Raw genomic sequence first — 13,117 nt, 5'->3', positions numbered from 1 at the left:
TTCTCAAGATCATAACTCAGAGTGCAAGCAATTGGAGGCTTGGAGCTGGGCACGGATTGCAGGCGTTGGGGAACGACCAAACGAGATTTGTAGCTGTGGCTTTAATCATTCGAACTCAAAAATATTTCCTGCGTTAGAGTTGGACTTGGCTGGTAGGAGTTGCCGAGTTGGTAAACGTTTGCAGCTACGGACCGAAAAATGTTTACCGTTGTGCGGTCTTTTTCTCCTTTTGATGGGCAAATTAAGATTACAGGTGGAAAAATAAATTAAATACCCTTACTTAAACAATTTTATTAAAATTTTGAGGGTGGGTAATTGCCCACCATCACATAAGCACAGGTCCGCCCCTGAATACAACCAATCTAATTTATCATAAATGCACAATACATCCTCTCAGTACACCACCACGCAAAAATCTCATTAAGCACCACTTCCACAACAATACACACCAAATAATCAGAAACCTCCACACAAAAGAACATTTACTTACCAACTTAATTACTAGCAGAACATTCAGTAGGAAGCCCCTGGGGAAACCTCTTCACATCACTGCAGTAATTGTAAACCATATAGTTCTTCTGCACCCATCTCAGCCTATTCAAGCTCTCACCATCCAACTCCTGGTTCATCCAACCCTTGGAGTTACAGGACGAACCGCCGTCGCCTTCGACGCATCCGTCGGCATTGAAGCTCCTGAAAGAGGCAACGAAAGGCGCCTGAGTCCAATCTGTCTTCACTAGCCCTCCTCTTGTCGCCCAATCCTCAGCATCCCAAAGACTGGCATATAGTTTCATAGGCTGGTTCTTTGGGAAAGGCACGCCCTTTGTAGCTTCCAGATTCTTGAATTCTCTGATTGGGATCCCATCCACATAGAATCTGAAATGTTTGTATGTGTAAATTGTAAAAAAAGATTACGCTTTGTTTAGGGGATGAAGTAAAGTAAGGAAAGCTTACACAATGTGGATTGGATTCCATAAGATGGAATAGGTGTGGAAGTCTTTGGTGGGATCAAACCAGAGATAGAACTGAACCTCTCTGTTGCCCTTGCCTTGGGAGAACAGATTGGTGTGCAATATGTAAGGGTCGCCGCTGAGGTTGCCGAGGAACTCGAAATCGACCTCGTCATGAGTTGGTCCTTGGGAAGACAACTGCACTCAAACAAAATTAAATTATCCTTAGTAATGAGACAGTGATGAAGTCACACAAAATTTTTTTTTTTTTTTGGAACCAGGTATTCACCTGCTGTCACTCTCAAATTAAAAAGTGCTTGGCTAATCCTCGGCTTAGCCTAATTGTTGGCAGCGTGACTAATTCTCGCCGCCACCATCACTATTGATTTCTGCCCTCTCAGACGCTGACAAAAATCATTAAATTTTACATTGTATTCATTTTATTATAAAAAAAAATAGCTGCACTCTTTCAAATAATTCCAAAACTTTTCAAATAAAATGCATTCATTTTTCAGCCAGACACATAATCTTATTGACTAATTGATTAAATTTTAATTAAAACAATTCATTAATAGAATAATTAACTGTACATACAATCAATTCCTAATTATTTTAGTCAATTTATTTATTTAGAGATTAATTTAAAACTAATTAATTTCTGTTTCTCTAATTAAAAAAACTTTGATCAGCTGAACTTACCTTCGACTATCTTCTCCAAGTAGGCCACCAAACAGTTGAGTTTTCTAGCACTTATGATTCAACAATTGATTCGCTTTGACTCTGACTGTTTCTTAATTTCTTTTTATTCTAATTGAATTATATTATAGATTATACATTTCATTTTAATTTGATAATTACATGTTAACTAAATGACTTTCATTTTAATTTAAATTAATTATTGTAATTATCTTTTCTTCCTGTCTTTAAAAGATGAAAAACATATATCACATTTTAATTTATAATTTTCTAAAATCCTGGAAAAGAAAATTCTGCATGAGCAAAACAACTTATTAATTCTCCATGACTTTCTTAAATAGTTACTTCTATTTTCTTATTTTTTGAAAATAATCATTATATTTCTAAAAATATTCAAAATAAATTTTAGATTTTTCCAACTTTTTTTAAAATCAAAATTACTAAATAATTAATAAAAATAATACTTACTTATATCAAACATATTTTTATTTTATATTAGAATATAAATAAGACAAAAAAAAAATCCAAGCAAACCCTTAACTATATATTTAATAGGAGTGTCAAAACAGGTCAACTAGTCATATTTGGGTTTTACTAGAAATTGATCCAACATGAATTCAATAAACTCACTTTTGACCTAAGGGACAAAAAGTTAAACTCAAATCCGACCCGCTAGCAATCTGAACTCGACCCAATAACTCATTTTAATTAGAAAAATATTTTTATTAGCTTATTAATTTTAATTTTTAAATTAATTGAAAAAAATAAAAAAAATTATACCAATAAATAAAAAAATGTGTCAAAATCAGGTTATAGGGTCAACCTAAACCTGACCTGTTTAATAAACAAACCAGATTGTATGACACAAACCCCACTCGTTTATTAAACGGATCAATCAGAACCTAATTTTTTCAGGTGGAGTTCGGTCGGTTAACAGGTCAGGTTAACAGGTTGGGTCATGTATTGGCCCCCATTATTTACTAAATAAGTTAAGGAAAACAGGCATACGTAGTAAGCGGTGACAGTTCCGGCAGAGTTGCCGGCGACGAGCTTTATCTGCGTATCAATCTTGCCAAAGAGATACTCGTTCTTAGACTGGAAGCCAGAGCCAGAGCTTTTGTCAAGCGAAAGAGAAAGAAGCTGGCCATTGTTAAGAATTTTTCCACGGCCATCACCCCAACTGATATCCACATCCTGATCGAAGTTTCCGGCGTTTACTAAACTTGCAAAGCCGGCCATGAAAGATAAAACAAGCAAGAAACTTAATGAAGAACATAGAGAAGAAGAAGAAGCCATGATCAAGCTCGTTGGAAAAACTTTGGGTAGAACTGGAAAGTCTCAAATTAAGCTTATGGTTTGTGTGGTCAAGTAGAGGCAGCTTGAGGGTTTTATAGAGTGTGGAGATGGAGAAGAAAGGAGGATTAGGATATTAAGAGTTTGAGAGAAAAAATGGAAGATGAAAATGGGTAGGAATAACGGCTGTGTTTCTAGACTTATGGTATGAAGTGGCAGCTGGTGTTTATTGATTTTCTTTTGACTGGTTGTGAATAGGAAGTTTTTTTTTTAATGTTGATTTATTTTATTTTATGTGAGAAAATAAATTTATGATTTTTTGGAAAAAATTTAGACTTTAAATTTAATATTAATGACTAAATGATGGATTAATATACCTTATGATAATTCAAAATATGTTTTTTATTTTTTTTTAATGAAATTAATGAGCCCAATTAAAGGCTTTTTAAATGATAATTGATGTAGTATTGTAGTCAGGTGTTTTTTTTTGGGAAATATTGAATAATTAAAGGTGAGATGATATTTACACTCTTGTTTATTACAGGAATTTTAATGTATAATCTAGGAATAAAATATTATTATAAATTTCTAATAAAAATGTAAAAATTAATTTTTGATAAATCTAATGTTTGCAATATTAAAGATAAGCTAGGTAAGAAAATAATTCTCATAAATATTAAAATGTAATATATTAAATTAATGAACTATATTTTTAAAGTTTAAAAGATCTTTCCTTTTCAGTATATTTTAAATCATGTAATAAGAATTTTTTGTATAATTTCAATGTTTTTTATATAAGATTTGTATAATTTACAATTAATGAATTCGTTAAGTTTTTTTAATAATTAATAATTTGAATTTATTTTCTTCAAGAAATAACTTCTCTTTTAAAATGGATCCTTCACAATTTGTTAGTGTTGACGGTCAAAAAGAGAACGGTTTATTTTTTGATAAGACTGTATTAAAGTTTTTTTTTCTTATTATTATTATTATACGCAAGGACTAAGACTTTCTTGGATAAAACGTTGTTGTAGTAACTCATCCACCTACTTCTTGAGTTAAGCATGTTGCGTGGGGTTCATGCAATAATGCGCCAGGCTAGGAAGAGAGGCTCCAGGGACAAAATCTATGGCATGTTGAATGTCTCTAAGTAGAGATAACTGAATCGAAAGATCATCAGGGAAGACATCAACAAACTGACTAAGAATAGGTTGGACTTTCTGAGGGATTGCCTCGATAGACTCAGTGGAAGTCTCACGACCGACTAAGGCATACAGGGGTCTCTCTCTCTCTCTCTCTCTCTCTCTCCCTCTCTCTCTCTCACTCTCTCGGTCTCCCTCCCTCTCGGACTAATGTAATTATTATTATAATTATATGGAAAGGGTTTTATTTATTTCAATAGAAGAAAAAAGCTTACAAAGCAAGGCCAAAAAGAGGCCAACACAAAAGAAAAAACACAATGAAAACAAAAAATTACATTAACGATAGATTGCAAAGCAACCTGAAATAAAAGGAAACATAAAAGTCCCCAAATGCATCCAGACTCAGATACGTCACCTAGTTGTCAGGCTTGGATTATCCTTGGAGATAGAGAAGCAACAGCCAGAACCAAATACACACAGCCACCAAAAACTAAGCAAAAGGCCACCAAAACATAGTAGATAATCAACCACCAAGGTTGCTAAACAAGCCAAGGCTGTCGTCCAAGGTGCAAGCAGGAAACCTGCCTCATCATTAAAACTTTTTTCCTTAATCTAAGGTGCGAGCAGGAAACCTGCCTCATTATTAAAGCTTTTCTTCCTTAATCTACCAAATCTTGCTCGCTATTAGGGTTTTAATATAGAGAGTGGTTTTGTTAACAATTTTAAAAATCATTTTGAACTTACAATTAAATTGTTTAAATCATGAACTTATGTACCGATCGATTTGATTCAATAGTCTTTTTGTATAAAAATTTGTTAAAAATAATAAAAAAATAGTGATTAAAAGCTATCTCAAATGATGCTTAAACCATATATTTATTTATTTATTTATTTTCAAATAGAAGAATTTTAGGCTTTATTTGGGATAGCTTTCTTACTGCTTTCTAAAACAACTTTCTAGTGCAAAATTTTTAGTTCTAAAAACTTTTTTATTAGAAAATTATTTTAAAAAGCAGTGAGAAAGCTATCACAAATGGATTTTAAATCTTAGCTCTCATATTTAAGGCCCACTCAGGTTTTCGTCCACTCTGCTAGGGCCTTGCCCTAGCTCTTTCCGACTTGTTCCTTTGGCTGGGGTCACTTGCCATGGTGCAGTGCCAACATCGTTCGTTCCTTCAAGGAAGTTCTCCTCTCCCTTTAGATGGACCTAGATTTTGTTGGTTTGTTTTTTGTTTTTTTTCGGCGTTTGTCGGCATGCCTCCGAAGCTCTGCGACCCTAATTTTTTAAAGGGTCCATCTTCTTCTCGTTCATTTTTAGATGTCCTTGTGGGCTCGTCAGCTGTCTCTAATTTTCCAGAGCTTAGGGTTTTTTTTTCGTGGTATTCCCTCTCTTTGAATCTCCGAACAAGAAATTTTGGCGTTAGCTACGCCTTTCCAGTTTTCTCTGGTCGGTTTTTCCCCTCTAAATGGCCATCCTTGGACTCAATCCGATAATTTTTCTTTAATCTGAAGTTGAATGGCGAATTTTCGGTAACTTTGTTGGACCAGACACATATCCTCATCAAGCTAAAAAATGATTTAGATTATTGTCGGGTTTTCTTCCATGGATCATAGTTAGTTTATAACTGTTACATGAAGCTTACCAAGTGGTTTCCCCTTACGGATATCGAAGTCGAGTCGTCGATTGTCCCCATTTGGGTTTCTTTCCCTCAACTGCACCCCCATCTCTTCTCTCCCCGCATTCTTCACGGCTTGGGTTTGATCTTTGGCAAACCCCTTAAAATTGATACCACTACCTCCATTGGTTCCAGGCCGTCCCTAGCACATGTCTTGGTAGAATTGGATGTTACTAAATCTTATCCATATATGGTCTGGTTAGGCCCTGAGTTGTCTGGATATATTCAGCAAGTGGTTTTAGAGGATTTCCCTCCTTTTTGTTCTTCTTGCAAGAAATTTGGGCATTCTTCTGGTAATTGTCGTCCTGTGGCTGATATTTCAGTTCCGTGTAAGGTTTATAACAAGGATTTAATTAATCCTGAACCGGTTATTTTTTTTTTCTCTCATTGAGTCTGAACAATTTATTTTTGTTAAATATCCTTATTCTGCTTCTTCTCTGTGTGTGCTTCCTGTGGCTCAGTTGGTTAATGAGGATCTTGCTTTACCTTCAGTGGAGGATGTTGTTATTATGCAGGTGGCTGTTTTTTAGATAATATCAGTGTGAATGTTGAGTCTGTGCATAATCGAGTTACTGTATGTGATATTGTCCCGTCACCTGTGGTTGGTCTGGGTTCTGTTGGTGAGGTTGTTGCTGTTTCTAATATGCTCGTTTCTGAGGGTGTGGTGGGTGGGGTTTTGCCTACTATTCTGGGCTCTCGGGATTGTGCTAGTGCAGGTGGGTGTTTGGGTTGTGTTGTTAATTCCTTTCCTTTTTTGGGTACTGTGTCTGCCCCGTCCTGTTTGCCTGGGTTTGTTGGACCTTGTGTGGCTTTGGATTTTTCAAATTCGTTGAGCAAGCCTAATGAATTTTGTCCTGACTGTGTGGATGAATATGGTATTGGCTTGGCCAGTGTTGAACTTGCTGTTAAGACTCTCCTGAATATGGGTTCTGCCAGTGTTGACGCTTTAGCTGATGCTTCCCATGTTACGCCTATTGACCAAGTTACTGGTCGTTTTGTTGAGGTCCCGGATAATTTGTTATCTCCTAAGGCTTTGGTTGATCTTGTGGGTACAAATTCGGGGGAGGTAGTTAGGCTGCAACTAGAATGGCTTCAATGGTCGTCCGACTCCTCTTCGAAGGCTAGTGTGGAGGATGAACCTGCTGTTAAGTTTGTTTTTGCATAAGGATCGCTCTGTTGTATCTGTTTCCTATTGTGGGAGGGGTAAACGTGGTCGGAAATAATTGAGTGTTGGCTGTTGCGTTGGTTATTCTTGTTTCTCCTTATCTGCGGACTCTTGTTGTCTTTTCTGGTTCTGCTTTATGGTGGCCTTGCAGATTTTGCTAGTGGTTTCTGGGCAATGATGTGGATTGGGCTCATCGCTCCAATCCGTGGCTAGTTGGCAACCTTAGGTGGTGATTCTTGTTAGCGGTGATGGTAGTTGGTTGGCTTTTGGTGGTTTTTGTCTCTTCCACTCCTCTGAATGGTTCATGCCCGAATTTGGAGTGGTTCATAGTCTGAGCCTTTTCTGAGCCTAATGGTCGTTGTGCCTTCTCCTTGTTTGAGTGTACCCTTTGTATCACTTTTTTTGTTTTGACTGTCTCGGTTTTGTGGCTTGTTGGTTTATGATGTATCTTTTGTGTTCTTTTGGAATAAAATTTCTTTTATATATAAAAAAAAAGCTATCACAAATGAAGTCTTAATGATTATGATTACAAAATAAACTGATTAATCCTATATTTCATCATTAAATTGATGGAAAAGAATGAAAATTATATCAACATAAGTTTGAAAAAAATTATTATTTTTACTTTAAGATTAATGTGATATAAATTATTCATATAAACTATTTATTTATCATACAATATTTAAATTGATGGAAAGAATGAAAATTATATCAACATAAGTTTGAAAAAAAATTATTATATTTACTTGAAGATTAGAGCGATATAAATTATTCATATAAACTATTTATTTATCATACAATATTTACTCTATTTGATGATATTAAATTATTAGGGTTAATTTGTATTTTTAATATAAAATTTTTTAACATAAAATTATATAAGTTACTTAGGATGAATGTTTTCTATTTTATAAAGTTCCTTTTTTTGTCATTTCCTTGAATTATTATTGGATTATTTAAGTCATTATATTATTCTACCTAACAGAGAATTTCAAGCTAATAATTCTGGTTGATTAATAGTATTTTATCATAATCAATGTATTTTTCTACTTGATTTGCTACTAAAGCTAATATTCGTTTTCTTAACAGAATAAATTAATGTTGTTAGAAAGAATATTTATGTTTTGATAACTCCATCTAAACCGAAAAGGAATTGATAAAATATTCATTTGATGACAATCTTGCTGAGCGACTGACTCAGCTTCTTCATGTATATTTTCTATTTAATCATTTCATCCTCAATATAGTTTTTTTTTTTGTTAGTACATAACTCTAATTTTTTTTTTTTTTTTTTTAGTGCATAACTCTAATATTGGAGCAAATCATTCATTAATTAATTTGATTTTGCATGAGAATTCATATAAAATAGACATATTGGATCATATATATTCTTTTTTTTAAGAAAATTGAATAAAAGTGATGAAATTTTGAGATATTGTGCAACACATTAAGAGGAGCTCCAAAAATATTTAGGGGATTTACATACATACCACTTTATTTCATGCTATTTACATATCTAACCTTTAAAATATTATTTTTATATGCCTACCACCCATAGAATAAATATGGGTGCATTGAATGAAATATTAAAGTTTATAGGGTGGTATGAGTGGTAGAAAAATATATAAAAGTAATATATTTGATAGTAAAGTTGTATATGGGTGGTAGACATGTAACATTAATATTTTGAGTATTATATATGTAAATAGCATACAAAAAAGTAGTATGTATGTAAATCCCCCATATTTAATGTTTGTGTAGTTACTACCATGTGATGTTGTAATTGTTGCACCACCGAAGACTTAATGTTTTCACGGCACTTCATAGTGGTGGTTTGTGAACTGCTGCTATAGATAGGTATTAAGAAGTGGTTTTCACCGCTGCTAAATTTATTAATAAAAAATTAATTTTATTTTCAGCATTAAATATGATTGTAATATGATTAACATTAGTAGTTTAGATTATGATTGTAATATGTTAACATTAGTAGTAGTTAACAATGATATCATATGAAGTTTATTGATGTATTAGGTGGGATTAAGAGGTCAAGAAGTTTGGTTATGTATGGGCCATATATACAAGGCTTAGGCGAGCAATTACCTCCTTATAAGCCTCTTATTCCAAAGGTCAAACTAAGCACCACTAACCCCTCCCCTCCACCCTGTCCTTCGATCCACATACATCTTATAATAATTCACAAGCCTTAGGAAAGCTCTAAGTCTCACACTATTTCATCCACCTAACTTTACAAATGGCTCCAAATCTTAACCTCTACAGCCAAGATTGACCACTCCAACCTTTGGCGTTGTTTTTCATCTTTGGTCAATCTGCAAGGCATCAAATTAACTCTCTTTTTCAAGCCTAAGAACGAAAACCAACATTTTTCTCCACCATATTTTGATCTCTCTTTGTCACCACCGCTGCAAATGTCTTACGCTTCATGCACCCATCCTCTCACTATTTCAAATTAAGGGCTAGAACTCTCCAATTTACTAGCCCGATGGTAAAATCCATAATTAACCATTTGTTGAGCCATTTTATTTTATTAGTTATTCATCGAATTTGATTATATCAATTAATCAGGTTACACTGTTATCTCATATCTCAATTCCATCAGTCGAACTTGATGGGAGGTCATCCCCCCCGGGTGCACTTGGGGGTTTCGAGAAGAAGCCTTTAAATTTTCTTTATTTATTTTTTATGTAACAACAAGATTGTGGAGTCAGCATCGAGACGCTATCGGCTCCCTCTAGGAAAAAAGCGAGGAGCTATGGAGAGAGCAACGATCATGCGGATACAGTGTTGTAGTGTTGAGGACCTACTGTGGGATAGAGATCCTAAAGCCAAGGGTTTTTATGTCCAACATCGAGGTGCTTCTGGTCCAATGTTGTGTTGTGAGTGGGCTGAGTTAGTTTTTATTTTTCTTTTTATATTGCATGAGTTATAACATAATGGTGGTTATACTGTGTATATAAAAAGGGTGTGATGTGTATGAAAATGTGTAAGGAGAGACAAAGATTGATGCAATTCCTCTCAATTTTATAGTGAATTTCTTGGAGTAATGTAGGATCATTATTTTTCCTGTTTTGGATTTTCCACAAAAAATTATGGTGTTTTATCTTCTCTAATTTTTTTTTTTCAATTTGTTTACTCCCAACAACTAGCATTAAAGCAATATTCTTTGGTTCAAGTGGGAATAATAGCTGATGAAATAAGATAAAACATTGAGAAATTTAATGGTTCAAATTTTGCTTTCAAGCATATGCAAATTGAAGATCAGCTATATCAAAAGAAATTATTTTTGTCACTCGATGGGAATAACCAAGAAATCAAAGTTAATGACTATGAAGGAATACGCAGTACTTTATCGAATTTAGGGGTGGCAATTTTTGACACGACCCGAATCCGATCTGGAAAAATTCGGGTTAGGGTCAACTCGGACCCGAAACAGGTCGGGTTCGGGTTCAACAAATTAACCCATTTTAAAAATTGGGTCAGGTTCGGGTTGACCCAATAATCCGAAAATGACCCGAAATTGACACGAAAACTCCTATTTGACTCTGAAACCCGAGATTGACCCGAAAATCCAAGATTGACCCGAAAACTAGAAAGTTTAGGTCAACTTCGGGTCATTCGTGTCGGGTCAAGTTGGTTCTAATTTTGTCGGTAGAAAATTCTGAATTTTAGATCGTAGATTTAGGTGATTTATTTCATACAAGTTCAAAAAAATGTGGTGTTAAAAACAACAAGCTCTATTGTATGATAGTTAAGGCGTTGATATCAGGTTGTTAGATGGATTGATAAATCTAGAAACAAAAATCTTTAGCCATGTTCCTTGTCACTTAATTATTTTTTATTTAGGTTCGAAAAGAAAGTAAATATACACATGAAGAGGAGGGCATGAAACACTAAATAGAAAGTCCCATGCTTACCAATGGAAGTAAAATAGTTTAAAAGCTATTCCAAACAAATTCTAAATGGCTAGTATCAAGTTTTGCTTTGATTAGCAATGGAATGGACATGGGTGAAGAACCTCAAACCTCTCTACATCCAGCTGCATACTCTCTGTGGCAACCTCTCTTTTTTTGTTTTTTGATCAATGTCACATGCAATGCGTCCTCTCTCTTCAACCCAAATGAGCCCTCCCAAAGACTCCTATTTAATATCTTTGTACTAAACCCCTCCTAAATTAGTGTGCAGGAGGCAACCTAATTGCCCAAACCCAATTCTTGCTTGTGTTTAGGGGTGTCAATTTTTTACACGACCCAGAACCTGACTCGGAAAAATCCGGGTTAGGGTCAACCTGGACCCGAAACGGGTCGGGTCCGGGTTCAACAAATTAACCCATTTTAAAAATCGAGTCTGGTTCGGGTTGACCCAACAACTCGAAAATGACCCGAAATTAACACGAAAACTCCTATTTGACTCGGAAACCCGATATTGACCCGAAAATCAAATATTGACTCGATTTTTAACCTGAAAACTAGCAATTTTAGGTCAACTTTGGGATTCGTGTCGCGTCGGGTTGACCCGGACCAGAATCGGGTCAGGTTCGGGTCCAGAAACCTGACCAGTTTTTAAAAATGTGTGGGGTTTGGGTTGACCCAAATAGTTTCGGGTTCGACCCGAACCCGACCTGTTGACCCGAATGACACCCCTACTTGTGTTAAGTACTTTAATATTAATATAGGCAGTTTTCTAGATAAATTTGTTTTAACTTGCTCTTCGATTGTACAATATTCCTCTGGCTAAGTAAAATGGGTCATCTTCATATGTTTGAACATGTAAAAATACCTCTTTTCTAATTGACGATCAAGTCCATGTGGTTCATGTCATAAATGATTCATTAATTTTCATGACTCAACAATATTCAAATAATACGAAACTATTTGAACGTATATAAATTACGATATTTAGATTTTTTTTTTTTTTTTTGGAGAAGCTTAGAATAATTTGAACAAATTGATTTCTAAAAAAATACACAAATGTGGCAGTTGTGTGAGAGATATTGTGAGCCTTTCCTTTGCTCATAGCAGTTTTGTCGCCGGTCCAATACTCTGGCAAGACATTCAAATTAAATTTCTAAGTTATAATATTATCATGTCTATATAAGAAAATTTTTTTAAAAAAATGTCTATATAAGAAAATACAATGGCTGGCCAGCATGGTCGAGTAAACGAAAAGAATAGGGGTGGCAAAATGGTTTTCAGGTCGGGTTTGGGTTTAACTTGAAAATGACCGGTTACTATTTGAGAAGACCTTATTTTGAAAATGGGTCAAAAATCCTAACCTTGACTGGACCCGACACGCAGACCGTGAGCTGGTAGTGGGACGCGATGCAAGCACGATGCGAGTTCGGGTTGCGGGGAACGCGAGCGAGGGCCATAGGGGTTGAGCGCAGGGGGCTGGGGCAGAGTGTGGGTTGGGGGTCAAGCGGGGGGTTGGGCACTAGCGAGGCAGGCCACAGCATGGCTCCGATCGAGCACAGGGGCCTGTGGGCAATCGAGTTAGGCCCCAAAGGTCGAGAGCGGCTACACGAGGGGAGGGGGTATGCGGAACACGGGCTAGGGGCGGGATCCGGGTCAATTCAGAGTCAAATGGTTTGACTAATTAAAACCTGAAATTTTCCAGGTCTAGTCTAGATCGGGTTTTGGGTCTAGTCAAATATGGTCTCAAACAAAACTTTAGGGTGTTTTTATGATGGTTGTATTCCTCTTTTAATCTTTCATATCATAATATTTGCAAGGCTACTGTTTTTTTTTTTATATATTTATATTGAAAAGTTACATTTTTACATCAACTTTTAAAAGAATTATTTATCCTTTAATAACTTTACAACTACTTTTATAAAAAACTACATTAGTTCCAAACAAATTCTTAATATTAAATAGTTCTAAATATTCAGTGCTCATATCATCGCTTGAAATTAGAAATTACATTTAGAAAATTGATAATATTTTTTAAATCTATTATTCTTTTGAATTTATGTACACACTTAACTGTGACTTTAAAATTCACATAATTGTATATATATTCTCTTTTTTTAGACATTTGAGCCATTAAGACAAATTCACACACATTCTATACTTAAGCTTGGAACTAAAGACCTCTTGGTTAATAGTCAAAGCTCTCAACCTGCCCCTATCGAGAATGCTAGCCTTGTGGTGGGGAGTGTGGAGAATTTGAGGGATGTGG

At 35.1% G+C, this 13,117-nt stretch overlaps 1 protein-coding gene across 1 annotated transcript; it reads right to left on the bottom strand.

The window, feature by feature from the left end:
• Positions 1-346: 346 nt before the first annotated feature.
• On the bottom strand, positions 347-2,942 carry LOC110111585 (probable xyloglucan endotransglucosylase/hydrolase protein 23). Its single transcript, XM_020843517.2, has 3 exons — positions 2,655-2,942; positions 955-1,148; positions 347-876 (listed from the first exon to the last, which is right to left on the bottom strand). Exons 1-3 carry the CDS (start codon positions 2,940-2,942, stop codon positions 495-497), a joined length of 864 nt encoding a protein of 287 aa, XP_020699176.1. The 3' UTR covers positions 347-494.
• Positions 2,943-13,117: the final 10,175 nt, after the last annotated feature.

The sequence above is a fragment of the Dendrobium catenatum genome, unplaced genomic scaffold (genome assembly GCF_001605985.2).
Source record: "Dendrobium catenatum unplaced genomic scaffold, ASM160598v2 fragScaff_scaffold_1199, whole genome shotgun sequence".
Lineage (NCBI taxonomy): Eukaryota > Viridiplantae > Streptophyta > Magnoliopsida > Asparagales > Orchidaceae > Dendrobium > Dendrobium catenatum.
The sequence above is the reverse complement of the archived record's forward strand: the minus strand, read 5'-3'. Positions and strand labels throughout refer to the sequence as shown.